The 27,842-nt window shown below is 38.5% G+C and overlaps 3 protein-coding genes and 1 long non-coding RNA gene across 4 annotated transcripts; 3 read left to right on the forward strand and 1 right to left on the reverse strand.

Moving 5' to 3' along the window:
* The first annotated feature begins 2,865 nt into the window (after positions 1-2,865).
* Positions 2,866-7,929, forward strand: LOC108860787 (uncharacterized). The gene is made up of 4 exons (XR_008946480.1): positions 2,866-2,961; positions 3,117-3,177; positions 3,476-4,673; positions 4,902-7,929. It is a non-coding gene; the product is annotated as an uncharacterized LOC108860787 (long non-coding RNA).
* A 3,688-nt stretch (positions 7,930-11,617) lies between these two features.
* On the forward strand, positions 11,618-14,050 carry LOC108857319 (ribose-phosphate pyrophosphokinase 2, chloroplastic). Its single transcript, XM_018631291.2, has 8 exons — positions 11,618-12,087; positions 12,319-12,504; positions 12,584-12,832; positions 12,914-13,057; positions 13,131-13,298; positions 13,369-13,438; positions 13,521-13,602; positions 13,683-14,050. The coding sequence occupies exons 1-8, from the start codon at positions 11,950-11,952 to the stop codon at positions 13,861-13,863; spliced, it is 1,218 nt and encodes a 405-aa protein (XP_018486793.2). The 5' UTR covers positions 11,618-11,949; the 3' UTR covers positions 13,864-14,050.
* An 854-nt stretch (positions 14,051-14,904) lies between these two features.
* On the reverse strand, positions 14,905-16,581 carry LOC108858419 (putative F-box protein At1g30920). Its single transcript, XM_018632346.2, has 2 exons — positions 15,092-16,581; positions 14,905-14,977 (listed from the first exon to the last, which is right to left on the reverse strand). Exons 1-2 carry the CDS (start codon positions 16,579-16,581, stop codon positions 14,905-14,907), a joined length of 1,563 nt encoding a protein of 520 aa, XP_018487848.1.
* A 3,693-nt stretch (positions 16,582-20,274) lies between these two features.
* LOC108858420 (uncharacterized) lies at positions 20,275-21,176 on the forward strand. Its single transcript, XM_056986103.1, has 2 exons — positions 20,275-20,735; positions 20,802-21,176. Exons 1-2 carry the CDS (start codon positions 20,640-20,642, stop codon positions 21,087-21,089), a joined length of 384 nt encoding a protein of 127 aa, XP_056842083.1. The 5' UTR covers positions 20,275-20,639; the 3' UTR covers positions 21,090-21,176.
* The last annotated feature ends 6,666 nt before the right edge of the window (positions 21,177-27,842 follow it).

Raw genomic sequence — 27,842 nt, forward strand, 5'->3', positions numbered from 1 at the left:
AGAATACCTCATATGTTCTAATCTCTGGTCTCAACTTTGATTCTTCTTCTCTATCTCTCTCTCTCTATAGTGCCATACCCCGAGCATCGAACTCGTCACGCGATTGCGATTCACAATAATGTGGCTTCGCTGACCGCTGACCGTATGAGCTACGAGAGTTAGGCGACTTTCCTTTATCCTGCAATTTATTTGACCGAGTTTTGGCCAACAATCTGTATATTCTTTTTTTTTGTTCAATCTGTATATTCTTTAGCATTTTCTTAACCACAATTAAAACGATTAGAAGTAGCTAATTGACTGTTGACAAAAAAAGAAAGGTAGCTGATTGACCAATAAATATAATTATTCAATAAAATGGTTATTTAACAAAAAAAAAGTATCACATTCTGAAATAAAATATGGTTACTTATGCAACAAAACAACAATTTATAAAAGAAAACTAGCGTATAAAAAGTCCTAAATATTAGAATTCTCTATTTGGGTTTCACAAAGAAGTAACAAGTTAAGATCAAAAATAGGTAACTAATATACGTATATCTATACTATTATTTGCTAAAAAAATTTCTATTTTCTCACATTAAAAGTTAACGTAATTATATTGTTGTTACTCTTAATGAATAACTGTATACTAGGTGTTTTGTCCGCACATGCGGGCATAAATCGTTTTACTAATAATAATTAGTATGTATTATGATTTAAATATCATGATAACTTATTTTTTATATTCTTAATCGTTATAGTTTTTTATTTTTATTTCGGTCTACGTCTTTTTTACACAAATGAAAGTTGTAAAACTATGAGACCATAGAGCATAATTACATATCAAATATTTCACAAAATAAAGCACTAAAACACAAATAATCCAAGTAAGAATAAAAATAAATAAAAAATAAATAAAAACTAAAGTTCGATGATAGTTTAGAAGATAAAAAACAAATTTAGATAATGACAATATTTCATTGGTTTACTTGATCAATATATACATTGACTTATCTTAATATTTCATAAGTTTACTTTTAATAAAAGAAAAATAGATAATGATAGTTTTATTGTTGTTGTTGTTGTACATTATGACTGTTCTAAAAAGTTGAAATTTCTGTATCCTTTCCATCTTTTTATCAATGCAACCATGTATCCTGCTCATAAAGCATAAAGATCTTGACAAAATATCAATTGAATTTTCTTTCAAGTTGTTTTTTGTCACTGGATCAATCTTTTTTTTTCTAAGAACGTTAATATCATATTAATGATGTTTAGATTTACAAAAAGTTAATCTAAGAGTACTCTACCTTGGCAAAAAGAAAGAAAAAACAAGATAGAGCAATGTTTAAGAAACCTAGCAGATTAGATAATCCAACTTGACAAAAGAGAATGAAATTTCTTCCTGTCCCTCCTTGCCATGATTGTATTCTTCACATTTCTGTATATCCCTCTTGCAATCACCGTTGGAGCGATAATGCAGTTGTTGTGATATACATTGTTTCTTTGCTTCCATAGATGGTAGACTGTCGACTGAACCGCTATCTTCTTGAGACTGGATCAATCTTTTAGGTGCAGCAAACTCTTAATTCAGTTTGTATCACTTGTACATTTTGTTTTTATGATGTATACATTCTTAACAAACAAACAAAAAGCTGACCATGTTTCGTTGTTTCAAATCGTATCTAACTAGTTCATGTTTTTAACTTGTAAACTGGTGCATTTAAATCAAACAGATTCCTGTAAACACTTGGTTGATTAGATTTTGAATTTAAACCATTTTTTTAATTATACAGAGGTATCCTGGCCCCACAGAAGTGGTCAAAACTAGCACGTGTTGCTACATGTCGGTCATCTATCCCTGGCGATGCCGAAATGTTAATTCTCCACTGGCCAGGATTCGAATCCAGGTGGCAGAACTCACAGCTGTGAACTCTTTACCAACTGAGCTAGAAGCCCCGGTTAACATATATACAAAACGGTTCTTAGTTAGGAAGATTATTATTCGCCGTGATGGGAACGTCCGTACACCACGAATTACAACTGCGATAAGCACCGTGGAGGAGCTTCGTCGTTCTCTACCATATTCACAGTTACACATCAGTAAAATTAATAAGAGATATTTTACAATACCTCATATGATTTTAATGTATGATACTTCTTCTTCTTCTCTCTCTCTCTCTCTCTCTCTCTCTCTCTCTCTCTCTCTCTCTCTCTCTCTCTCTTTCCCTTTGGTGCCATACCTGAATCTCGAACTCGTAAAGCGATTCTAATTAATGTGTCTTCGCTGACCATATGAGCTACTAGAATTAGGCGACTTCACATTATCTTGAAATTTATTTATCCGCGTTTCAATCTTCTCGGCCAACAATCCGTATATTCTTTGGCATTTACTTAACCACAATTAAAACGATTAGAAGTAGCTAATAGCGTGTAGAGTGAGTGTGCTAGACGAGGAAGCGGGTGAATGGGTCGTGGTAAGTGATCTTTGGACAACTTGAATGTTTGTAGATGCGCAAGAGAGACTCGTGTGACGATCCTCAACAAGTCTCCAATGGTGGCTAAGAGGTTTGAGCACGATGAGCCGTAAAATCTCACTTTGGATTTTTGTCTGAGCTTATTATCATGTAGTTTGAAATTCAGTTTCAGTGTAATGAATCAAAACTTGATTTCTACGAAACAAATATTTTGAGTTGAAAGATATGAAAACAATTAGAATAACAAGAACTAAAATAGAAACATGACCGGTTTGGTTTAAGTGGAAAAGTATAACCGTTAGGAAATGGGTGGAAAATGCAAGCCCGGTTCGATTTCAAAATCAATTGGCTCAGTTTTGAATTATAGCCGTTAGAAAACGCATCTTCACCAAACGCATAAATGATCCATCCTACTCCGTTAATTTATTTCCACAATTTCATTTTCTGGGAAGATCGAATTCTCTCCCTCGACGATTAGCAAAACAAGATTACGATCTTATGATAAGTAAGTGCTTTCGCTCTCTCTCTGTAAATCGTGAATTTGGTTGAGGATTTCTAAGTTTCGAGTACTCTTCGATCGCGATTTTGTCTCTGGGGTCTCCAAATCGTTTCTTCTTGAAGAGATCTTTGATTAGGTTGTTTTTTGGTTTTATTTTGAAGGTCGATTCCGCCTGAAACCCCCGATGTGATTGTTGGGATCTTTCACTCACTCGTCGTCGAGGTACGGCTCTCTCTGTCTATGTTAATTAGGGTTTTGTATAGGTTTCATCTGTTTTAGGATTTCGTTCTCAATTAACTAATTTGTTCAAAGAATTACTTTTGTAGACTATCTTTTGCACTCGTCGTTGCTACATTCTCTTAGATTTGCTTGCGATTAGTTAAAAAAAAAAACATCTTATGTATACACTCTCCCTCCGTTTCAATTGACTGTAAATTCCATCATGCATATATAGGAGGAGTGTACAATCTGTCTTGTATAAAGGTCAATCTTGTCTGAACATGGTTTTTGGTTTGAACAGATGGTTAGTATCGCTTGGAGGAGGAAACCCCACCTGCCTTTTTTTGCTGCCAGAGTTACTTCTCTCTACATAGCTGGAAGCTTACTCCCATCGTCAGTTCGTCACCAAGGTAATTTCTGTGTCTATGTTTTTAAAAGTTTCTGTCTTTTTGAAGATGGACTTTCAAAAAGAGCACTAGTCTAATAGTGTTCTGTCAGATTATTTATTTGGGTAACATTGTCCCGTAAGGTATCTTTTGGTTGGTAGTGCGTGCATGTCTAAAGAAATAGTTATGGGGATGGAGAATAAAACTTGTACTCTATTGGTTAGTAGTGCATGCTTTAATTGTCGTTAAGACAAAGACTATATGTGGAGGGGATGAGAAAACAATGACCCACGGCTTTGAAAAACGCCTAATGGCTTAAATAAGAAGAGACTAGTTGGATTGGAAAAACTACCAACAGCTTAAATTAAGATAGATGTCTTATGACAAAGGCTCTAAACCACAAGGCTAAAAAACTATCTTTGTCTCTAAACCATAAAAGGCTTAAAAGTAGACAAAGACTATGAGTTGAATGGGTTGGTTTACGGTTTGTTGGATGGAAAGAAAAAACGACCAACAGCTGAAATAAGCTTAAGACACAAGTCTGAAACAAAAAGTCTTTTACACAAAAGACAATATGGGGGTTGCTTGGAAAAGGGGTGCATGGTGGAACAAAAGAGTTCAAACGGCTTAAAGAAGTCTTAAAAAAGGCTCTTGGCTAAGACAAAAAGGGGTCGGTTTTGAGATATGGTGGATGGAAAAATGACCAGCTGTTTAGGGGAAAACGACCTATTTCCCCACCGTAACTATGGCATAGTAATAAATGTACACAAAGTTTAAGCCTCGTCCCAGTTGCACACATACCAACTATAACAACGCCTTTCCACATACGAGAAAAGATCGAAACCCGTTTCCCCCTCAACTTTGAAAATCAGACTAATACCGACATATCATGGTTAATAGTTGGTTAGTGTTTCTAAAACCCAGACTTAACCAATGACTAACCTATCTTAACCAAAAACAACCCGATTATCACCCGATTAGAGAATTAAAACCCAATTAAATCCCCATATATCAATCCATGACCCGATTAATCAAATTAGAAACCCTAAAACATCAACCCCTCTCTTTGGCGAAGAAGAAGGTCTCTGATTGTCTCTGATTGTCTCCAGTTAGGTAAATTCGACATCTGTATCTCTTGTCTCTCTCTTTGTCTCTCTCTCGTTGTCTCTCTCTCTGTCTCTCTCTCTGTCTCTCTCTCTGTCTCTCTCTTGGTCTCTCTCTTGGTCTCTCTCTCGTTGTGTCTCTCGTTTTCTCTCTCGTTGTGTCTCTCGTTTTCTCTCTCGTTGTCTCTCTGTCTCTCTCTCGTTGTCTCTTACCATTTTGTATGTCTTTGTTTTGCAGGTATCAACAATGGAGCCGTGGTCTGATGTGAATGTAGAGTGGAATGATGTACCTTCTTTTGATCCGGGGACACCTGATTCTCCTGATATTGACTCTGATGGTGAAGATAGAAGAGAGCGCAACGACTACAACATTGAGAAGGATGCCATGAACTTTGTTGATGAGCCTCCAGTAAAGCTTAACCTGTATCCAGAGACAGAATCAGATGAAGAGGCAGACGTGGAAGAGAATCAGAGAAAAGAGGTTCAAAGAACTATCCCCACACATCCTAAAACAACAAGCACCAGCGCCTTCTTCACCTCGCTTTTGACTTCATTCACAACATCTTCCATTCTTGCAGAAATCTCGGTCTCTAACTTCAATCCAAACTCTTCAAACTTTGTCTTCTCTTCTTGGGCATCCCTTTCTTCTTCCACACGACCAGTCAACATGCCCTGTTCAAGTCTCCCTATCCTAAACGACAATGCTTCAACCTCATCCAACAAAGCCTCATCAACCCATTTGTAACTGTGATTATCATTACTCAGCTACAAACATAGAAAAATTGATTCATCCACACATTTTGAACAATCACATTTTGAACAATCACATTTGTAACTGTAATTATAAACAAACTAACCCTTTTCTCTGCCGCAAAAGCACAACGAAAGTATCTCCTGTAAGGATTTGGCTTCGAATTTGACATCAAGGGGATAACTAATTCTCCACACCAACATCTCTTCGGAACACCAACAACACGACCTCTTGCTCAACCCGTAGAGACTCCACTCGAATTTCCCGATTCATGACTCATACTTTCTGGGTCTGGGCAAACGGAATCTCTCTCTGAATTTTTAGGTTTTAGGGTTCTAAAGACATGAATTCGATTTTGGGGGTTTTAAAGGGGTTTCAGGTCGGGTTTAAATCGTTTCTTACTCGGATCTTTATCTGGGTCGAAGTGTACCAATACGAACCGGTTTACTATCGGTTCATGTAATAAACCATGAAAACCAACTTAAATCTTGGTCTGTGGGGAAACGGGTTTTGATCTTTTCTCGTATGTGGAAAGACGTTGTTATAGTTGGTCTGTGTGCAATTGGGACGAGGCTTAAACTTTGTGTACATTTATTACTATGCCATAGTTACGGTGGGGAAATAGGTCGTTTTCCCGCTGTTTAGTCAAAAAGTCCATAGATGAAAAAAAAAGACATGCAAAAGAAGACTTGTAGGATGGAAAATAAAAGAAAACGACCATCAGCTTGATGAAGAAGTCTTGGAACAAAGACTATGAACCACAAGGTTGTCTGCTTGATAAATACAAGGCCTAAAAGTATACAAAGACTATGAGTTGGATGGGTATAATGACCAACTCTTAAGACAAAGGAAGAATGACAAATTATCTGAAATCAGTCTTAACATAAAGACTAGCTTGGCTTAGGATTTGTTGGATGAAAAAAAAAACGACTACCGACCTGAGACAAAGTCTGAAAAGCTCGCAAGACAAACACTATGATGAGGTTGTTTGTAATTTGGTGGAGAAAGAACAATTTAAGACAGCTGATACAAAAGTGGCTCTGAAGAGTCTTTTGACAAAGGCTGCCAACGGCTTAACGAATCATAACACACAGATTCTAAACAAGGACTATGAATCGAAAAGAGATTCTTAACTCTAGACAAAGACAATATGGGTCCGTCCGTTAATAGATATGTTGGATAGAAACATTGACCAGCGGCTTAGACGTTTAAAAGGTCATTAGATGAATAAAAACGACTAATGGCTGAGAGAATACTTGTTTTTAAAAGTCACAAAGACAGACCAAAAAGCTTAAAAGTAGACGAAGACTATATGTTGGATGTATAGAATCACCAACTGTCTCTAAGTAGTCTAAAGACTGATATGAAATGAAAACTTCCACGGCTATGGAAACTCTCTAAACAGTCTTTCGAGAAATGTCTCACAGCTTAGAAAAGTCTTTCCAGAAAGACTTGCATCCAATTAAGACTTGTTGGATGGCAAAACAACTTATAAACTGCCACCCATCGGCTTAAAGAAACCAACTGCTTAGAGATTCTTGACAACGAATATGAGTCAAACACGGATTCATATTTAACCACCCGACTTAGAAGTCTCTTGAGAAAGTCTATGCCATAGACTTGTTGGATGGTAGAAATCAACTAACGAATTGCTATATTAATAAAGACCACCAACGGCTCTAAAAAAATCATAAAGCAAAGCTTCATGACAAACAGGTTCTTGTGTGAGCACATGGCTTAAGGTTTCATCTGAAAAAGACTATGGCTTGGTTTTGGTGCTTGGTTTTGGTATAGTAACCAATAGCTTTAAAATGTCTCAAGAGTCAAGACAAAGACTATAGATGGAAAAACAACCTACGGCTCAAATGAAATAAAATTCTCATGACTGAGACGAGACTATGGATGGGGAGAACTGATTCTTTACTCTGCCAGACCACTTCCAATAGAAAGTCCCAACACACAGACTATGAACCACAATATGGAAATAATGGCCAACTCATACTCTGAAATAATTCTTAAACAAAGACTACCATTTACCAGTGGCTTAAAGAATCATAACGCAAAGATTCTTACTTAACGGCTTAAATAAGACTTGTACGATGGAGAAGGCGACCGATAGCTTAAAGATGTTTTAGGAGAAGACTCTGAAAAATTCCATAGATGGGAAAAATGGTTAATAACTTAAGACTTGTTTATTTGGGGAAAAACACACACAAGCAATGGCTTAAATATGTTTTAAGACAAAGACTCTGAATCACGAGCAAACAAACTATTGAGTTGGATGGACATGATGACCAAATCATAATACAAAGACAATGGAAGAATGAAAAATTATCTGAAATCTTGAGACAAAGACTAGAGCTTGGTTTACATTTTGTTGGATGGGAAAAACAAACGACCAACAGCTTAAGAAAAAGTATGAAAGAAGCTCTTAAGAAAAAAACCATATCCGGAATCAGTCTTGAAGACATAGCTGATACGAAAACAGACTCACGATTTGGAAAGTCACACGGCTACAAAGACTACCAAAAGCTTAAGTATGTTTTAAGCTTTCCTAGGATCAAGAGATTCTTACTTAACAGCTTAAAAAGGCTTGCTGGATGGAGTAAAAAAAAGTAACCAACGGCTTAAAAATGTCTTAAGACAGTCTCTGAAAAGTCCTGAGATGGATAAAAACGACTAATGGCTTAAACTAGACTTGTTGGATGGAAAAAAAAAAGACAAACAAGAGCTTAAGAGATTTCCTTACACAAAAGAATCTTAACTGAGAGTTGTCTTTTCGACCAATCAGATAACTAGCGCTTAAGAAAGTAGTTACTTTTCTACCCACGGCTTAGGTCCTCCTTGTTGGGAATAAAGTACAAAATATCACACACAAGATGCTAGACCAACATTGTAAAAGAATCTTCAGACAGACATTATTATGGCTGAGATAGTGCTTGTTAGATGAAAGAAACAACAAACTGTTTGAAAAAGTCAAAGACAAATACTATGGACCCAAGGTTTATAGACCTGTCTCTGTTTTAATAACCACAAGGCCCAAATGTAGACAAAGAAAGAGCTCAAACAAAGACAAAGACAACGTATGGCTTTAAAATATGTCTTAAGAAAACGACTCTGAAAAAATTCTTAGATGAAAAAAAACACAAGCAGTGGCTTAACACTTATTTGATCAGGGAAAAACACAACCAATAGCTTAAATATGTGTTAAGACAGACTCTGAACTGAGAACTATAGATAACCACAAGGCTTAAAAGCATTGAAGACCAATCAGATAACTATGGGCTTCAGAAAGTGGCAAAAAACTATGAATTGATTCTTCACTTTGTTTTACCCACGGCTTAAGTCCTTAATGGAAAATGTACAAACGGCATAAAAAGTGTCTAGACAAAAACAATATGGGTTTGGTTTTTAGACATGCTCGATGGAAAGAATGACCAAGGGCTGAGAAGAAAAGGTCACCAGATGAAAAGAGATGACCAATATCTGAAATAATGACAAAGAAAAATGAAGTTATTACAAAAAAGCTATGAATCGGTTTTAGATTTGTGATTCTTTGACAAAGAGTATAATGATTCGTTGGATGGCTTACGGTCATATGACAAAGAGTATAATGCTTCGTTGGATGGCTAATACGCCCAATATTTTCAAGGACTACGAATCAAAAACCGATTGTTTACAAATATATGGCGAAGTAAAGACTAATTAATTATGATTTTTGTTTTTCAGGTATGTGCTTCAGAAGGTGTTCAAAACCAAATTGTTAGAGATTTTGAGGAGATTTTATGGGTAGCAGCCTTTTGTGACGGGTATGTGCTTTTCAAACTTGCTTGTAGTTAGTTTCTGAAATTCACATATGTGAAATCAAGATTAAAATGATTTCCACTAGATACGTACTTGAATAAGCATCCAAAATCTTAAGATATTAATTTGTTAACCTTTATACATATGTGACAGCTTGAAGTTTATAGGCCAATATTGATTTTCTCAGGTGTGTGCTTTTCTCATGGAATCTCAAAAGGATTTTTGTGATGTTTATGAATATTAGTGAAGTATGGATTTAGCATCCTCTTTATATTGTATAACTTTGCATTTGAATCAATGTTGCTCAAATAAAGCCTTTTAATGTTTCAGAGTAACCACATTTTTGTTTCGTAGAAGAAAACACTGGTCACTTGAAATACTGCAGGTTAGTGGTTTCCTTTCACGTCTCTGTCTTGATTCTCTAAGTTCCAAGTCTGGTTTTGGTGCTGGCTTACTCATTTATTTTGATCTTGTAATTTTAACTTCTGCATCAGCCGATTTTCAAATCCTAATGTGGTGTATCTCAAACCTCCATACATGGGTTTTGCACAATCACTTAAAAATACAAAAACATACATACGCAATTACATACATGCATATATACGTACTTTCATACTGTGCTTACATACTTCATTGCTTACTTGCTTTCTTGATCTGTTGTTTGATTATTTGCTAACTTACTTGCTTCCTTATTTACCCTTCGTTTATACTTCCTTGCTTGCTTGCTTTCTTGATGTACTGCTTCTTTATTCACTTCCCTGATTCATTTTTCACTTCTTTATTTCCTTTGTTGATCTGTTATTTATTTATTTGATCCTTGTGTGCTTCCTTCCTTGCTTATATTATTATTTTGATTCCTTACAAGCTTCTTGGTTACTGAACTAGCCTACCTCCAATAGAATTTTGTGATCTGATAATATCGACAATATTAGCATCTTTGATTTTTTGTCATTCTGCAGAAACTTATTGCTACTATCCATTGATAAACAGTTGATTTAATTTTTGATGTTGATACATTTATATTTTTTGCTTAAGGTGTCAGTTATATATATCGTGATTAGAAACTAGAAAGTAGTTCTTATATCTATATTCTATGCTTTTACACTCTTAGAGTACTAAATAAAACTAAAAATGATATTTTATATATTATTCAATTTAATTTAAAAATTAAAATTTTGTAAATACTTATATAATTTAAAATATTTACATTTCTAAAAATATATATTAAATAGTGATTTTACCTATATAAACCTATATATTTTTTATAACTTGAAAATAAAAAATTTACGTTTTATTATATAACTCTTACAGTGGTTTTAATTATATAAACCTATATATTTTTAATTATATAAAACTATGTAATTTTTATAATTTTTATAACTTTAAAATAAAAAGTTTCGTTTTATTATATAATTTTACATAAACATATATACTTTTAATTATACAAACCTATATAATTTTATTATATATAGGTTTATATAAAATAAACATAACTTCTTCTGAAGTTGTATATAATTTTATTTAGATTTGGGCGCATTGTTTATTTTAAAAGTTAAGTTTTATTTTTAATAAAAATGATAATCACTATTATATATAATTTTAAAAAATTTGAATATTTGAAATTTGATAAGTATTTGAAAAGTCATTTTAAAATTAGATTGAATAATTTATGAAATATCATTTTTGTTTTATTTAGTACTGTAAGAGTGTCTTATAAAACTTGAAATATATAAATTATTGATGCAATTATAATTTGTACTAAATAAAAATTGTAAACAAGAATAAAATTTCCCTTAGAATATACAAATCAAAATATAGATGTTTTAAATCTAATAAGAAAACAATAGAAATGTCGTAGTACACTAGTAAGTAAGATTGTATATATATCTACTAGACTGGAACTCTATTCATAACAAATGCAAATTTTTTTAAAAAGATCTTCATTACAAAACGAAGCCGTTTTATCTACCATAACGGTTGACTAACATGATGTTAGTCAAGATAGATTTTCATATGAATTTTTGAAAATATATTTTTAATGGTGGTAAACAAAGTTTTCCAAAACACCATATATATAGACATTAGTTATAGCATGCTGAGAAAAACATATAAAATATTAACAAATTTTTTAAGTTATAAGAAGACACAAAATATTTTGATAAGATCAAATTTCGTAATATATATGTTTTCTATATTCATTAACTATATATTTTAAATGTTTAGCATTTATAAATTAAAAGAAAAAAAATTGCCAAATTATTAGATAGAACAGAATCAATTAATTTAAATCAAATGTTTGGAATGGGATTCTGTCACTTAATAAATATGTAAATAGTGTTTATCTCCACCACATATTATAAAGCAAAATTAATACAGCAAAAACGACAATCCTGAAAAAGCAAAAAGTCTTTTTGACTGCCTTTTTAACGTGAAGTCCCCACTTGACACGTAAGCTGAGAACCACCCGCAGAGTACCAACCAGTAAAAACGACACAGTTTCTCTGTTTTGTACTCTCGAGAAAGTGAGGAGAAGCTTTCGCCGCACACCGCCTGAGAAATAACAAAAAAGAGAAGAAGAGAGTCTGATTCTCAGAGACCTTCTTCTTCCTCGTCGAATCAGTTTCTCGTCTCTACGGCGAGAATCTGGTACTGCGTAGATTCCTTTCCCCGACGTATATCTCTCTATCTATAAATTCGAGTAGACGCATCGCATAATAATAATAATCAACGAATGGCGTCGCTAGCTCTGACTTCTCCTCCCGCCGTTAAGGTTCCGTCGTACCTTGCCTCCACGTCTTCGTCTCTATTCTCCCGCTCCTCCTCGATTTCCTTCAGCGCCATTGAGTCTCCCTGCGTTTCCAATTCCGCGGTGAGAGCAGTAGTCTTGTATCTTCTTCTTAATTCGATCTTACACATTACATAAACCGTAAAACGTATTATATATTGTTTTTGGATGATTTTTTTGATTAATGAATTAGAAAAAATCTTATGATTGATACCTGATTTGTTTTGTACTAGAGATGAGCATAATATCGTATTAGCAGTGCATTTATGTTCTACCTAATTATGTTTATGTAACTATGTGAATCATTTTTGCCAGAAATGCAATTTGGCCAAGGCACTGAATGTTGGCAACGGGAACGCTAGTATTCCGATAATCAATGGGACGACACTTCCAAAGTACTTTGATTCTTCTTCTTCTTCCCGGTTGGAGAAACCAGTCAGTAGTAGAGCCAACACAAAGCTCAAGCTCTTCTCTGGTACTGCAAATCCTGCACTTTCTCAGGTTGTTTTTCCTCAGTCTGTCTTTTGGTCAAGTTTTTTTTTTTTGTAATACTTGCTAACTCTTTGGGGATTTTGTGAAGGAAATTGCTTGGTATATGGGCTTGGAGCTCGGCAAGATTAGCATCAAGCGGTTTGCTGATGGAGAGGTCTACGTTCAGCTCCAAGAGAGTGTTAGAGGCTGTGATGTCTTCTTGGTCCAGCCTACTTGCACTCCAACTAATGAGAATCTCATGGAGCTTTTGATCATGGTCGATGCTTGTCGTAGAGCTTCCGCTAAGAAAGTTACTGCTGTTATTCCCTATTTTGGATACGCTAGAGCTGATAGAAAGGTACCAATAATCTCTCTCTTTTTTTTTTTTTTTTGCAAATAAAAAATGTTTTAATCTTATTGTATAAGCTTACTATTTTAGACACAAGGGCGTGAATCCATTGCTGCGAAACTGGTAGCAAACCTTATAACAGAGGCAGGTGCGGATCGGGTCCTTGCATGTGATCTTCATTCAGGACAGTCCATGGGTTATTTTGACATACCTGTGGATCATGTCTATTGCCAGGTGGGGGGTACCTTTAAAGTTAATTGACATATCAGCCTGTCTCCATTTTTACTCAAAATGTCTGTGATTTTAGCCTGTGATACTAGATTATCTTGCTAGCAAGTCAATTTCATCAGAGGATTTGGTTGTGGTTTCTCCTGATGTTGGTGGAGTAGCTAGGGCTCGTGCTTTTGCCAAGAAACTATCCGATGCTCCTCTTGCCATTGTCGATAAGAGACGCCACGGCCACAATGTTGCTGAGGTGTGAATCTTTAAAAAAATTTACCCTTTTTTGTCTTTTCTAATGACTCACATGGGACTCTTCCACACAGGTTATGAACCTAATAGGTGATGTTAAAGGCAAAGTGGCAGTAATGGTGGATGACATGATTGATACCGCTGGTTAGTTACCAAGGATGATTCCGTGGATCTTCACAGCATTACTGAAGAACCACTTTGTTTTTGTTTTTGTTTTTGTATGCAGGAACCATTGTGAAAGGAGCAGCTCTTTTGCATGAGGAGGGTGCTCGTGAAGTTTACGCTTGCTGCACGCACGCGGTTTTCAGGTGAGCTCTCGGGTTCACCGTTTTTTTCTTCTTGCGTATGTGAACACATGTGATTTAGAGTTTGTTTTCAAATATTACAGTCCGCCTGCTATAGAGCGGTTATCGAGCGGTTTGCTGCAAGAAGTGATAGTGACGAATACTTTACCAGTAGCGGAGAAGAACTACTTCCCGCAGCTAACGATATTATCGGTGGCTAATCTTCTGGGTGAGACCATTTGGCGTGTCCATGATGATAGCTCCGTTAGTAGCATTTTTCTTTGATGCTTCCTTGGTGTTTAAGGTTTTAGGATGGGGTTCTTTCTTCTCTTCACACTTTCTACAGCCTAACTATGTTTTGATTCTCTCTACCCCAAACTTCTGTCACTTGTCTGAGTTGTACCCTTTTTATTTTTATTTATGAGCTTAGTATTACCAATAAGTATAATAAATTGTTGGAGTTTTGATTACAGTTTACGCACTTGGTACACAATTTATACTGCAAAAGAGTTGTCAGTAACATATAATTCTGGAAGGTGTAGAAAAATCGGAAAACTAGTGACAAATGGATAACTAAAAACAATTCTTGTAATAACTCCGCACGAACCAAATATACAGGAAATTAAAATTAGTGGCGTTGGTGCATCGGTCTTCCTTTTCTTCACATGGTTGTGTGAGTCTTGAGGGCGTCGTTTTTATGATGAAAAGAGCGGAAACAACATAGACACGCCGATACCTAATTACATATTATAACAAGTGAATGATGAACCTGCATATTACGACACCAGTAGGGACACACACACACATACAAGCTCTGTGAAGATGTGTTGGTTGGAAACAATGCAAAGCGAAATTGGATTGTGTGGAACTCTAATCAAATCAGTATTTCGTTTGTCTCCCGACCAAAGAAGTAAACACAGGCATCTTGTCAAAGTTGGTTCCTTTCAAGGTTTGCTACATCTTGGGCACATGGTGTTGCTGCAAATTTTGCATTCGAACGTCTCCCTTAAGAGTTGTCATTTAACACATCTACATTCAAGATTCCGATACAAAAGTACTCTGTTGCCAAAATTTAAAATACTTAAAATAATAATAATAATAATAATAATAATAATAATAGTAATAATAATAATAATAATAATAATAATAATAATAATAATAATAATAATAATAATAATAATGGAATCTTTGTTATAAATTATTCATGCACAGTTTCATAAGAAATTGTCAAGAAAATGAGTACAGAACCTGGAAACAAGTAAATATTTCAAACCAGGACCAGAGAAGCTTCAATCTGTTTGTGAGCTGAGCAGAGCTGAAAACGTTCTATGGTTGTACTAGAATGTGGAGGAGAGAATAAAACAGAGCCACGCCCATACCAATTAACATGTATATTAGCCTACATAAAACCAAAACCAGACATCATGTCAGATACAGAGACAGATCATGATTTTGTTTCATCTAACTAGTAAATAGACAATTAATAAACTAGTAGTGGAGTAGGGACACATACCAAGCATTGGGAAGATTTCCAAAAAACACATTCGAAGACACTGCCACATGCATAAGCATCGGCCTCCCAAATGAAACGTCGCCATTTATCGGACGCAATTTAACAGAGTGATCGACTTTAGATGATGTACTCGTTTGTTCAGGCTTCTGTTCTGGCAGGTTTGTCTTCAAAACATCAGACCTAAGATCCTCTACATTGTCTAAAAGACACAGAGCATCAAACTTGTTAATGCTCTCAAATTTACCACGTGCTTGTTGTAGGCGAGCTTTAGATGACGTTGATGTGCCGGTGGGTTTAGTCTTCTGTTCTGTTGGGCTTGTAGATGTTGCAGCATATGTTGATGTACTACTCGTTTGTTTAAGCTTTCGTTCTGGCAGGCTTGTCGCCTTCACAAAATCAAACCTAGGATCCTCTACATAGTCCACAAAGACTTTGACGTCTTTGATTCTAACGTTACGCAAACCTTGGAATTCAATACTTTGGAGAGTGTTACTTTCGGGATTGAAGTAGAAAACATACAACGGTAGATATGTATAGTCCGATATCAAAACAATCTCACCTCTCGCGGTCGTTCCAGCAACAGAAACATGGCTTCGAACGAATTCATTCTCCGGCAAATTATACACATATTCCGACAGTTTCTGTTTCTCGAAATCTTCTAGAACCCACATACGTAACTGAAGGGTTTTGCCAACATAATTTGTTCTAGCACCACCTAATTTACCCTTGTAGTTGAACAACAACCCATCAAAGCATTCTACTACTTCTTTTTCTTCAATGAAGTTGAATTTCTCAGACCGAACATCAAAACAAACTAGTATTCGAGAATCCCAACTATCACATGTAAAACCCAAGTAATACAAAATCCCATTGATGCATATCCCTTCATGCATATTCTCAACTTGATGGGCTAAAGAGCATTGGATCTTTCTCCATCTCATTTCTCCAGTTCGTAATGTTATAATTCTCTTATCTTTATAAACCGTTAACAATACCTTGAATTGCCTGTCAACAGGATCAAACCCTAGTGACGAGAAACTACCATAATGACGAATATTTAGTATCAGTTTAGGTAATAAAACATGATGTCCTGTGCTAGGGTTACATATCACATGCACTACATACAGGTTATTTTCCATGGGGTTAAAATTATATTGACGGCAACACATCAAACCAGAGGCGTAGCTAGAAAAGCACAGTTGCATGTCTTCCAAATACTTCATATGAGAATCAGCGGTAACTACATGATGAGACGACTTATCTAATGAATAATGAGGCTGAGGGGACGAGAAGAATTTGTAAGTGTAGTCTCCAATGGCCAATAAGAGACGTGGACGAGACGAGGACCTAGTCAGGAACAACTCTTTGAAATCTTGACTGTTCAGTATTGACGCCCATAGCTTCGACACGCAACAACACATGGCTACTGATTTTGCAGGCAATCTGGAGAATATCTCCAAAACGATATCAGTCGGCATGGAATTCATCATGATCGCTGTGTATGAGAGAGAGAGAGAGATAGAGAGAGAGATGGATATTATGAATACTTAATATCGTCGTAGGGCTAGGGCACGTGTACTGTGATTAGGGAGGACCTGTTTTTGTGTAATCAAACCGGTTTAAACTTTCAGATCCAACCCTTAATCATTGACTTTATTAGAACATGTTAGTGTGGTAAACCGTTTTTGATTTTGATTGAACTATGCATTAAATTCAAACGGTTTGAAGGAGAATTTTGGTAAAACGGAACAAAAAACACCTATATCGTTCTCTTACCAAAAAAGTTTTTGGTACTAAATTTTCCTATTAATTGGGTTTTTTGTATTAACCCAATTAAACCATCTTAAAATAGGAAAAATAGCTGATTGGCTACGGCTTTAAATGCTCTGGACTACTAAAACTTTCTAGAATCAAATGTATGCAGAGTTGACCAAATGAAGAAGCAAAAATGTACATCCACTACAAGAAAACACGCTGATTGTGAGGGAAATACCGAGGGAAAATGAGTTCCTCAGAAATTTCTGACCAAATATCGAGGAAATACCGAGGAAACCAAGAAATGTGGTTTCCTCGAAATTTCCTCACTGTTTTTTGAGGAAATATCGAGGAAGACCAACTTCCTCGGTAATTTTTGAGGGAATACCGAGGAAACCTCGTTCGTCGGAAAAAACCGACGGATATTTCTAATATTTCGACGACATCTTGTAGCCGTTAGAGAGCCGTTGGGAGAGCCGTTGGGGGATTTTAAAAATTCCGAGGAAATTTCGAGGAAATGTCGGTTTCCCTCGGAATTTCCTCGGAATTTCCTCAGTATGCCGGGAGGATTTCATCTATAAATACAGCCACCCATATTCCTCTTCATTCACTCCATTTCTTCTTCTTCTTTCCTAGTCTCACGAATTTGATTCCAAAAAAACATGTCTTCTTCAAATTATTTTCGTTCTTGGATCGATCGACCTCATTTGGATCCGGACACGAGATTGCTTACGGAAGAATACAATCAAGGTATAATCGAGTTCATGAGTGTAGCTCGCCGACAACCGGAAGCAGAAACAGATAAGTTAAGATGTCCTTGCTCTAATTGTAAAAATAGAAAAGTTATTAAAGAGTGGGATGTTTGGACTCATCTATTATTGAGTGGGTTTACACGAAGCTACAAAATTTGGTATCATCATGGGGAAACCGATTATGAACTTGGTAGTACTAGCGAACCTCAGCCGGGGTTAGATTAGAAGAACCAATTAGAGCGGATGTAGATTATGGTGTAGGTACTGAGCAGATGATAAATGATCATTTTAGAGGGGAAGATTTACCCAATGCAGAAGCTAGGAGATTTTATGAAATGTTGGATGCTGGAAAGCAACCATTGTACGAAGGTTGCAGAGATGGTCATTCAGCTTTATCATCTGCTATGAGACTGATGGGCATTAAAACAGATTATAACTTGGCTGAAGACTGTGTGGATGCGATAGCTAATTTTGTTAAAAGTATTCTACCTGAGGATAATGTAGCTCCAGGTTCATACTACGAGGTTCAAAAACTCGTAGCTGGGGTTGGTTTATCTTATCAGGTAATAGATGTATGCAGCGATAACTGCATGATTTATTGGAGGGCGGATGACCAGCGGACTACATGCAAATTTTGTGGGAAGCCTCGTTATAAAGATACGAGTGGAAGAGTTCCAGTGCCATATAAAAAGATGTGGTATTTGCCTTTGACGGAAAGGTTGCAGAGGTTGTATCTTTCGGAACGCACAGCGCAACGAATGAGATGGCATGCAGAGCACTCAACAGATGGTGAAATTAGACATCCTTCAGATGCAAAAGCGTGGAAACATTTCCAATCAAAGTATCCCGACTTTGCGTATGAGAGAAGAAATGTCTACCTTGGATTATGTACTGATGGCTTCAGCCCGTATGGGAAGAGTGGAAGACAATATTCTCTATGGCCAGTCATTGTTACACCATACAACTTACCCCCAAACTTGTGCTTGCGACGAGAGTTTTTGTTTCTCTCCATTCTCGTTCCCGACCAGAGCATCCTAAGAGATCACTTGATGTGTTTCTTCAGCCACTAATATATGAGTTGCAACAACTATGGGCTGAAGGTGCTGAAACATACGATATTTCGTGTAAAGAAAATTTTCAAATGCGGGCAGTACTAATGTGGACAATAAGTGATTTTCCAGCATATGGTATGTTATCTGGATGGACAATGCATGGAAGGCTATCATGTCCATATTGTCAAGATAACACTGATGCTTTCCAACTAAAACACGGAAGGAAAACGTGTTGGTTTGACTGTCACAGGAGATCTACCACCTGATCATCCATATCGTAGGAGTAGGAATTTGTTTACAAAGAACAAGAGGGTGTTTGACAGTCCACCTGCGGAAATTAGTGGGAAAGGTTTGAAGACACAACTAAGAGATTTTGGTGCAGGAAGGACGCCAGACATCGGTGGACATGCGCGTTTTCCGGTAGATGCTGTTGGAAACCTACATAACTGGCACAAAAAAAGTATATTCTGGGATCTGCCATACTGGGAGGATCATTTGCTAAGGCATAATTTAGATGTCATGCATATTGAGAAGAATTTTTTTGACAATCTCATGAACACGATCCTTAACGTTCAAGGTAAAACAAAGGATAACTTGAAAACGTTTTTTTATTTTTTAAAACGTTTTTTGATTTTTTAAAACGTTTTTTGATTTTTTAAAACGTTTTTTGATTTTTAAAACTATTTTTTATATATTAAAACTATTTTTTTAATTATTAAACTATTTTTAATATATTAAAACTATTTTTGTAATTATTAAACTATTTTTGGTTATTATTAAACAATTTTAATATATTAACAAATTAAATAAAAAATTGTATATATTAAAAAAAAATATTTATATAAAGGTCTCAAGAGGAACAGACCCGCTCTCGACAGCGTCGTGGTCGTGGTGGTACGGGGAGCGGCGCCATTTCGGGTTCCGCAACGCCCCATAGCTCCTACCAGACATCTCCCTCTCCATTTCCCTCTCATTCTCCTCCCGCTCCCGGTGTGGCACCCACTCCTGCTCCTGCTCCTGCTCATCCGGCACTTCTGAGAGTTGCGGAGTTTGTTCGACAGCCGGGTCGTGACCATCTTTCATATCTCACTCAGTATCCACGTGGACGGGGTCAGACATGGTAATTAAACATTTTTTTTTTCATTAAAATTTGATTCATTTTAAATAATTAATTCTTTTTATTAGGTTCGACCGATCCGGGAACGGGATCAGCGGATGGATCAACCGTATGATGTACTCGGCCCTCGACAATGGACATCCGACTTTCACCGACTTCCCTCTCGAGAAGCAGCATATGTGGTTTCAACAGTTTGCGGTAAGTATTCTATTTTTTACTTATTTTTTTAATCTTTAATATTAATTTTCTACTAATTGTATTTTATTTTCAGCAAGAATTCAACTCGAATGCCGATGATACGTTGTTTATTTATTACCACTTCGTCCATAAAGTTATGGACAACTATGGGAAGCAGATCTACTCGTGGAAGAAGAAATGAGAAATAAACAAGGTTGGTTTTTATTTATGAAACAATTTTTTAATTTATTAAAATATTTTTTTATTTAGATAACAATTATTTTTTTTAAAGATTCCAAAGGGGATGGACCCCGTCGTCTGGCGGGAGTTGGGTGTGCATTGGAGTAAGAACGAAGTGAGAGCAACTTCTTCCACCAACTCCACCAACCGCAAGAGCGACCGTAAGGGGAAGGGCATGTACATCCATAACTTGGGTGCTCAATCTTTAGTCAGTCTGGGGGATAGCTTGGTAAGCTTGTCGGTTTTTATTATATTATTTAAGATTCTAATATTTTTTTTGTGCATTTGTTTTAATTACTAATGTTTGTTTAATTTATGTTTTTTTCAAGGCAGAAGAAAATGAGGGGGAGCCGGTTGATCATCTCACCCTAATAAAGACGGCGTATACCAACAAGAAGACCGGCGAGATTGATGATGGTGTTGTGAGGGATGTGGTCACCCTCATCGACAGTCAGATGGAACAGGAAGTGTCTCAGCTTCAAACCGAGGATGACGATTCGACGGGATCGACCGGCTTGCCTCGGGTTCGGATCAACCAAATCGTTGAAGCGGTAAGTTCTTTTTTTAAGGTTCAATTCATTTTTTATATTATTTAAATTTGACACTTTCTTTTTCAGTCGGTTCCAAAGAAGAAGGGCCGTTTGTTCGGTTTGGCTCGTCGGTCCAACTCGGTTCCGTCTGCTTCTGCACCACCGTCCTTTGTTGATCAAGAAGTCCTTCTGAATCAGATGAGGGACAAGGATGCTCGCATATCTGCGTTGGAGTCCATGGTGGCGAGTCAAGAGGCGGGCTGGGAGGCACAGAGGAAGCTGAACGAGCAAATGATGGCGATGATGAGGAGCATGAACCCGAACGCCAACGTGGACCTCCCGACCATGCCAGACCCGAACTTCCAAAACCCGTAGTTTAATTTCTTTCAAAAACTCGAAATGTTTTATTTTGATTTGTATGACTTTGAATTTATATAATATGTTTTCAATTTAAATTTAAATTTTATATTTTCGAATTTAAATTTTAAAAATATTTTTTTTTTCAAAAATAATTTTTTTTAAAAAAAACTATTTTCAATATATTCCGAGGAACAGCCGTCCTCGGTATATACCGAGGGAAGTTTTCCTCGGAATATTCCAAGGAACTCAGTTCCTCGAATATTTTCGAGGAAACAGTCCCTCGGAATATTCCGAGGAACTAATTTTCGGAGGACTCTTCCCTCGGTATAATCCTCGGTATATACCGAGGGAATGTTCCTCAATATATATCGACGACCACTTCGACAAATGCCTGTCCTCTAAATCTCCTCGGAATTTTGTGACGAAATTTCGAGGGAAAATGAAATTTCGAGAAAATTTTTTCGAGGGACTTTTTCCTCGGTATGTCGTCGGAATACAGTTATTCCGACGACATACCGAGGAAGAACTCCCTCACTATCAGCGTGTTTTCTTGTAGTGACCATCCTCTTGACTCTCTTCAACATGTTTAGGTGCATGTATTCATGAGAGCTCTCATAAAACTTAAGTCTTAAAACTTCGATGACATGACAAAGCAGATGGAATTTTATATATAATAAGAATTATAGGACCGAATCAAACAACCAAGATGGAATTACAAAAGACTACAAAGACACAACAAAAAAGAGTTTTCATAAAACGTGACTAGGTTGATTAGAGAGATCTCCAATTCTAAGAGTCATCATCATCATAAACCTAGAAACAACCCTCTAGTTTCACTGACTATCTTGATTGTTTACACACGAAGACAAGAAAACAGAGAAAAGAGAGCAAAGTGGCAGTGATGGTGATAGGTCCCTTGCCAAGAGTTATCAATATTGATCGATAGTAGTAAGAACACAAGTTGTTTGTTGGGTAGAAAGTCTACCTCTTTTTGTCTTTTTCATTTCTTTAAATAGCAAAGTGCGAGAAGCAAATTACAAGAAGCAAATAACAGAAATGAGAAGGTGGAGTCATTAACTCCTACATTGCAGGAAACATGGGAGATGTTGAGAACGTTTGCGGAAGAAGCGTTCTTCTTATTAATAACTGAAACAGAGAAAATAAATATCTTAGAGATATTTGCTTGGTGTCTTACGTGGCCTTGTTGACTTCCTTGGCGCCACTTTAGCATCTTCAAATGAGTCTTCTTGTATCCTATCAACACTCCCATCCTCCGAAAGAACCTTGTCCTCAAGGTTCAAGTTGAACATAGGAAGGTAGCGATTTGTTGCTTGTCCTCCCAAGTAGCTTCTATAGCAGGTAAGTCAGTCCATTGGATTAGTACTTCTGTGAGCTCCTTCCCATCACGCTGAGTGTTCCGTTGTTGCAGGATTTTGGCTGGAGTTAAACGCAGGAGACCAGATTCCTTCAATGGTGGTAGCTGGACGGAAACGGGTTCGTCATTGCCAAGTCGTTTCTTCCATAAGGAGACATGAAAGACCGGGTGAATCTTAGCAGTTGCAGGAAGAGTGAGACGGTAGGCGACCTGGCCTATTCGAGCTTCCACTTTGAAGGGACCGAAATAGCGGTGAGCCAGCTTCTGAGAAGAACGGCAAAGTACAGTCTTCTGTCGATATGGTTGGAGACGTAAGAAAACCCAGTCACCAACCTCAAATTCCACATCTCGTCTGTTTTTATCAGCTAGCTGCTTCATTCTGTTGTTAGAAGCTTCCAAGTGTTGTTTCAGCTCGTCTAACAACTCGTCTCTGCGCTGCAGTTGTTCATCAATCTCACCAACAAGAGTAGAGCCAAGTTCATACCGGGGAAGAGCTGGAGGAGGACGACCGTAAAGAGCCTGAAAGGGTGTTGTACCGGTGCTGGAGTGGAAGGTGGTGTTGTACCAGTATTCAGTCCAAGGAAGAAAAGCACTCCAGTGTGTTGGACGTTGTTGAACAAAGCAACGTAAATACTGCTCAATACAGCGATTCACAACCTCTGTCTGGCCGTCAGTCTGAGGATGATAGGCTGTGGACATCTGCAGTGAGGTACCCGAGAGTCTCCAAAGTTCTTTCCAGAAGTGGCTGAGAAATATGGGATCGCGGTCGCTGAGGATTGTACGAGGCAGTCCGTGTAGTTTGACAATGTTGGCAACGAACTGTGTAGCAACGATGGAAGCAGTGTATGGGTGAGACAAAGGAATGAGATGAGCAGACTTACTTAGCCTATCGACGACCACCATGATTGACGTGAACGCACCAGAACGAGGTAAGCCGTCGACGAAGTCCATTGATATGTCTTCCCAAAGTTGTTCTGGAACCGGAAGTGGCTGAAGGAGACCAGCAGGCGACATCGTTTGGGACTTGGCACGTTGACATGTATCACAATGAGAGATGTAAGTGACCACTGTCTTATGCATCGAAGGCCAGTAGAAGTGGTGAGAGAGCCTCTTGAATGTGCGCAAGACACCGGAATGACCACCTAGTGTTGTATTGTGATGCTCGTAGAGGAGTTGTTTAATAAGCGGAGAACCCGGTGGGATCACAACTCGATTGTGGTAGCAAAGAAGTCCATCTTTCCAAGAGTAAGGAAGACCTGGTTTCTCCCTTGCTGCAGCTCCAATGCGGAGGAGGTATGGGTTTGATGTAGTCAGAGCTCGGAGATCGGTCCAAATGGAGGTTTGTGGAACCGATATTGCTGCTAAGACAGGGCTATCAGGTACTCGGGAGAGAGCATCAGCTGCAGAATTTGTTTTTCCTGGCTTGTAAACAATAGAATAATCATACCCGACAAGCTTATACATCCACTTCTGCTGTTCTGGTGTGAGAATTCGCTGCTCCAACATGTAGCGTAGGCTTCTCTGATCCGTTTGGATTGTGAACTTGCGTCCCAACAGGTAAGGTCTCCAAGTGCGTATAGCGACGATGATAGCCAACATTTCTCTCGCGTAGGTTGACCATGCCTTCTTTGTGACGCCTAGTGATCGGCTCATAAAAGCAATTGGCTGTCCATTCTGAGAGAGAACCGCACCAATTCCATCGCCGGAGGCATCAGTCTCGATCAAAAATGGTTTAGAGAAGTCTGGAAGTGCCAGTGTTGGAGTAGTTGTCATCGCCTCTTTCAATTTGTTGAAGGCTATGTCTGCTTCAGAACCCCATGTGAAATTCCCTTTGCGAAGTAGGTTGGTAAGTGGTCTCGCAATCAGCCCATAGTCCCTTACAAACTTGCGGTAATATCCTGTCAACCCAAGGAAGCCTCGGAGCTCAGTAACCGATGTGGGAACCGGCCAGTCAGTCAGTGCTTGCACCTTAGACTGATCCACTGTGACACCTGTGTTGGAGATAATATGACCGAGGTACTCGAGCTCTCTCTTCCCAAACTCGCATCTTGAATTTCATTGAAAGTTTGTGATGTTGGATTAAGCTTAATACCTCACGTACGTGTTGCAGGTGTGCTTCCCATGTTGGACTGTAGATGAGGATATCATCGAAGAAGACAAGGACGAACTTCCGCATATATGGCCTGAAGATGTCGTTCATGAGCGACTGGAATGTTGATGGGGCGTTGCAGAGACCAAAGGGCATGACCATATACTCGAAATGACCATGATGGGTACGGAAGGCAGTTTTGTGAATATCAGCAGAGTTCATACGCACCTGATGAAACCCAGCGGTGAGATCGAGTTTGGTGAAGTAAGCCGAACCATGTAGCTCGTCGAGCATATCCTCCACGGTAGGAATCGGGAACGGATCTTTAATGGTCGCAGAATTGAGTGCTCTGTAACCAGTACAGAAGCGCCAGGAACCGTCTTTCTTCTTGACGAGGAGGACAGGAGAAGAGAACGGGCTCGAACTGGTGCGAATAATCTCGGCCTTGAGCATATCAGCAACTTGTCGCTCAATCTCGTCTTTCTGAAAATAGGCGTAATGGTAAGGGCGTACGTTGATAGAGTCGGTACCTTCTTTGAGTCTGATGGTGTGTTCGATGTCGCGGGGTGGAGGAAGGCCATCAGGGGACTCAAAAACCCCTTTGAATTCATCGAGAATCAGACGTAAGTCGTCTTTGAGTTCTTTCAGCTCCGGTGAAATCGTCGTTGGGCACAACGCAAAGAGATGATGACCTTGTCGGGCCTCTTTCTCTAGTTCCTCTCTGGAGGTGGGCTGGATTTGGTTTTGTTGAAGCCCATTAAGGATGTGAGTTTGTCCTTCCCAATTAAGCTGGAGGGTTTGGGCTTTCCAATCAGTGAGTATGGGCCCGAGACTTTGGAGCCACTGGATTCCCATCACCAAATCAAGGCCTACTAAGGGAAGGGGATAAAGTGTAACGCGGAAACAAGCATCTCCGATCTGAATTCCGACATCGTCGAACCTTCTGCTGCAGCGAAGTGGTGTGCCGTTGGCAACACGAACATTGAACGGTTTCGTCAGCGTCTCTTGCAGGTGCAATTCGGATGCGACTTTCTCACTGATAAAGTTATGTGTGGAGCCGCTATCCACAAGAGCGTGGAGGCTGCGATCAGAGATTATAGCCAGGAGGCGCATTGTTGTCGGAGAATCCCACCCGGTGAGGGCGTGAAGGGTGATTTCCGGCGTGGAGTCGTCCTCCTCTGTCTCTGCTTCGTCGGATTCTGTATCATCGATCCCCTCCATGATAAAAAGTTTTGGTTTTGCGCACTTATGGCCCGGGGAGTACTTCTCGTCGCAGCTAAAACAGAGGCCCAAACTGCGCTTTCGTCTCATCTCCTCCCAGCTGAGTTTGTGAGGTGTTTGTGCAGTTGGTGGTGCGGTGGTTGGTGAGGCGGATGTTTGTGAGCTTGGCGTTGAGAAAGATTGACTCCTGGGTGATAAGCGTTTCTGTTTCTGCAATTGATCATCTTTCATGCGAGCTAAGTTCATGACCTCTTGCAGAGTCTTAGGTTGGAACATGCGGACATCATCAGCGATGGAGTGGTGAAGACCGCCGAGGAATGTGCCAACGAGTGCTTCCTCTGACCAGTTAGAAACCTTGTTGCGGAGCCTTTCGAAGGAACGTTGGTATTCTCGGAACGTCCCTGTCTGACGGATCTTTGAGAGTTCTTCATGGAAATTTGTGATACGAGTCGGACCAAACCTTGTCCACAATTCTCCTTCGAACGTCTCCCACGAGATAAGCGTCTGATCCACGCCAAGAGCTCGTACAGTTGCCTGCCACCACTCGTTTGCTTCCTCCGTAAGGTGATAGGAGGCGAAGCTTACTCGTTGGTTGCCGGTGATCTCATGGTAGGCGAAGTATTGAGTAGCCTTGGTGAGCCATTCTGTCGGGTCTCCTTCGCTGAATCGCAAAAGCTCGAGCTTAACATGTCGACGGTTGCTAGGAGCAGCCGCAAAAGGGTTGATATCGTCGGTGCGGGTGGTGTCTGGTGGTGCTATGTCGCGTCGGGGTGGTGCTTGTGACGTGCTGGATTCGGTTTCGCGATTGCCTAAGACAAGCCCTCGCATTTCTTTGAGTGACTCCGCCATCATGCGTTGGAAAGAGTCCTCCAAACCCTGAATCCTGTCGTTGACGCCGGTGGTGAGTTTGGCCAGTTCGTCTTGAACCATTCCCATACTCGATTCAAGGTAATCGAGGCGTTCTCTGTTGTTGGCCATGGTCTCGTTCCGTAGATTTTGAGACTCAAGCCGGGTTTTTTGTGAATTTCTGATGGTACGGAGCGGAATGATGTTTGATGGGGATGGTGGAAAAAGAAAATTTGCAGGGTCTTGTTGAACGTTGATTCAAGAGAATGCCGTTAACAAGAAAAGAAAATAGGAGCTCTGATACCACTGATAGGTCCCTTGCCAAGAGTTATCAATGTTGATCGATAGTAGTAAGAACACAAGTTGTTTGTTGGGTAGAAAGTCTACCTCTTTTTGTCTTTTTCATTTCTTTAAATAGCAAAGTACGAGAAGCAAATTACAAGAAGCAAATAACAGAAATGAGAAGGTGGAGTCATTAACTCCTACATTGCAGGAAACATGGGAGATGTTGAGAACGTTTGTGGAAGAAGCGTTCTTCTTATTAATAACTGAAACAGAGAAAATAAATATCTTAGAGATATTTGCTTGGTGTCTTACGTGGCCTTGTTGACTTCCTTGGCGCCACTTTAGCATCTTCAAATGAGTCTTCTTGTATCCTATCAGATGGTGGATGACATGATTGATACCGGTAGTTAGTTACCAAGAGATGATTCCGTGGATGTTCACAACATTACTAAGAACCACTTTGTTTTTGTTTTTGTTTTTGTATGCACGCACGCTGTTTTCAGGTGAGCTCTCGAATTCACCATTTTTTCTACTTATGTTTATGTGAAAACATGTGATTATAGTATGTCAAATATTACAGTCCACCTGCGATAGAGCGGTTATCGAGCGGTTTACTGCAAGAAGTGATAGTGACGAATACTTTACCAGTAGCCGAGAAGAACAACTTCCCGCAGCTAACGATATTGTCGGTGGCTAATCTTCTAGGTGAGACCATTTGGCGTGTCCATGATGATAGCTCCGTTAGTAGCATTTTTCTTTGATGCTTCCTTGGTGTTTAAGGTTTTAGGATGGGGTTCTTTCTTCTATTCACAGTTTCTATAGCCTAACTATGTTTTGATTGTCTCTCTACATCCCCCCCCCCCAAACTTTTGTCACTTTTCTGAGTTGTACCTTTTTATTTTATTTAGTAGCTTAGAAATTAGAGAAGTTATCAATAAGTATCATCCTGTCA

Source organism: Raphanus sativus, chromosome 5 (genome assembly GCF_000801105.2).
Source record: "Raphanus sativus cultivar WK10039 chromosome 5, ASM80110v3, whole genome shotgun sequence".
Classification (NCBI taxonomy): domain Eukaryota; kingdom Viridiplantae; phylum Streptophyta; class Magnoliopsida; order Brassicales; family Brassicaceae; genus Raphanus; species Raphanus sativus.

Excerpts from the sequence above, each read along its gene's own strand:
- LOC108857319 (XM_018631291.2), top strand. The coding sequence starts at position 11,950 with ATGGCGTCGCTAGCTCTGACTTCTCCTCCCGCCGTTAAGGTTCCGTCG. Across the intron at positions 12,088-12,318 it reads CCTGCGTTTCCAATTCCGCG|AAATGCAATTTGGCCAAGGC; the intron begins GTGAGAGCAGTA and ends CATTTTTGCCAG. Across the intron at positions 12,833-12,913 it reads ACGCTAGAGCTGATAGAAAG|ACACAAGGGCGTGAATCCAT; the intron begins GTACCAATAATC and ends TTACTATTTTAG.
- LOC108858419 (XM_018632346.2), bottom strand. The coding sequence starts at position 16,581 with ATGATGAATTCCATGCCGACTGATATCGTTTTGGAGATATTCTCCAGA. Across the intron at positions 14,978-15,091 it reads GGAAATCTTCCCAATGCTTG|GCTAATATACATGTTAATTG; the intron begins GTATGTGTCCCT and ends GGTTTTATGTAG.
- LOC108858420 (XM_056986103.1), top strand. The coding sequence starts at position 20,640 with ATGGAACAGGAAGTGTCTCAGCTTCAAACCGAGGATGACGATTCGACG. Across the intron at positions 20,736-20,801 it reads TCAACCAAATCGTTGAAGCG|TCGGTTCCAAAGAAGAAGGG; the intron begins GTAAGTTCTTTT and ends TTTCTTTTTCAG.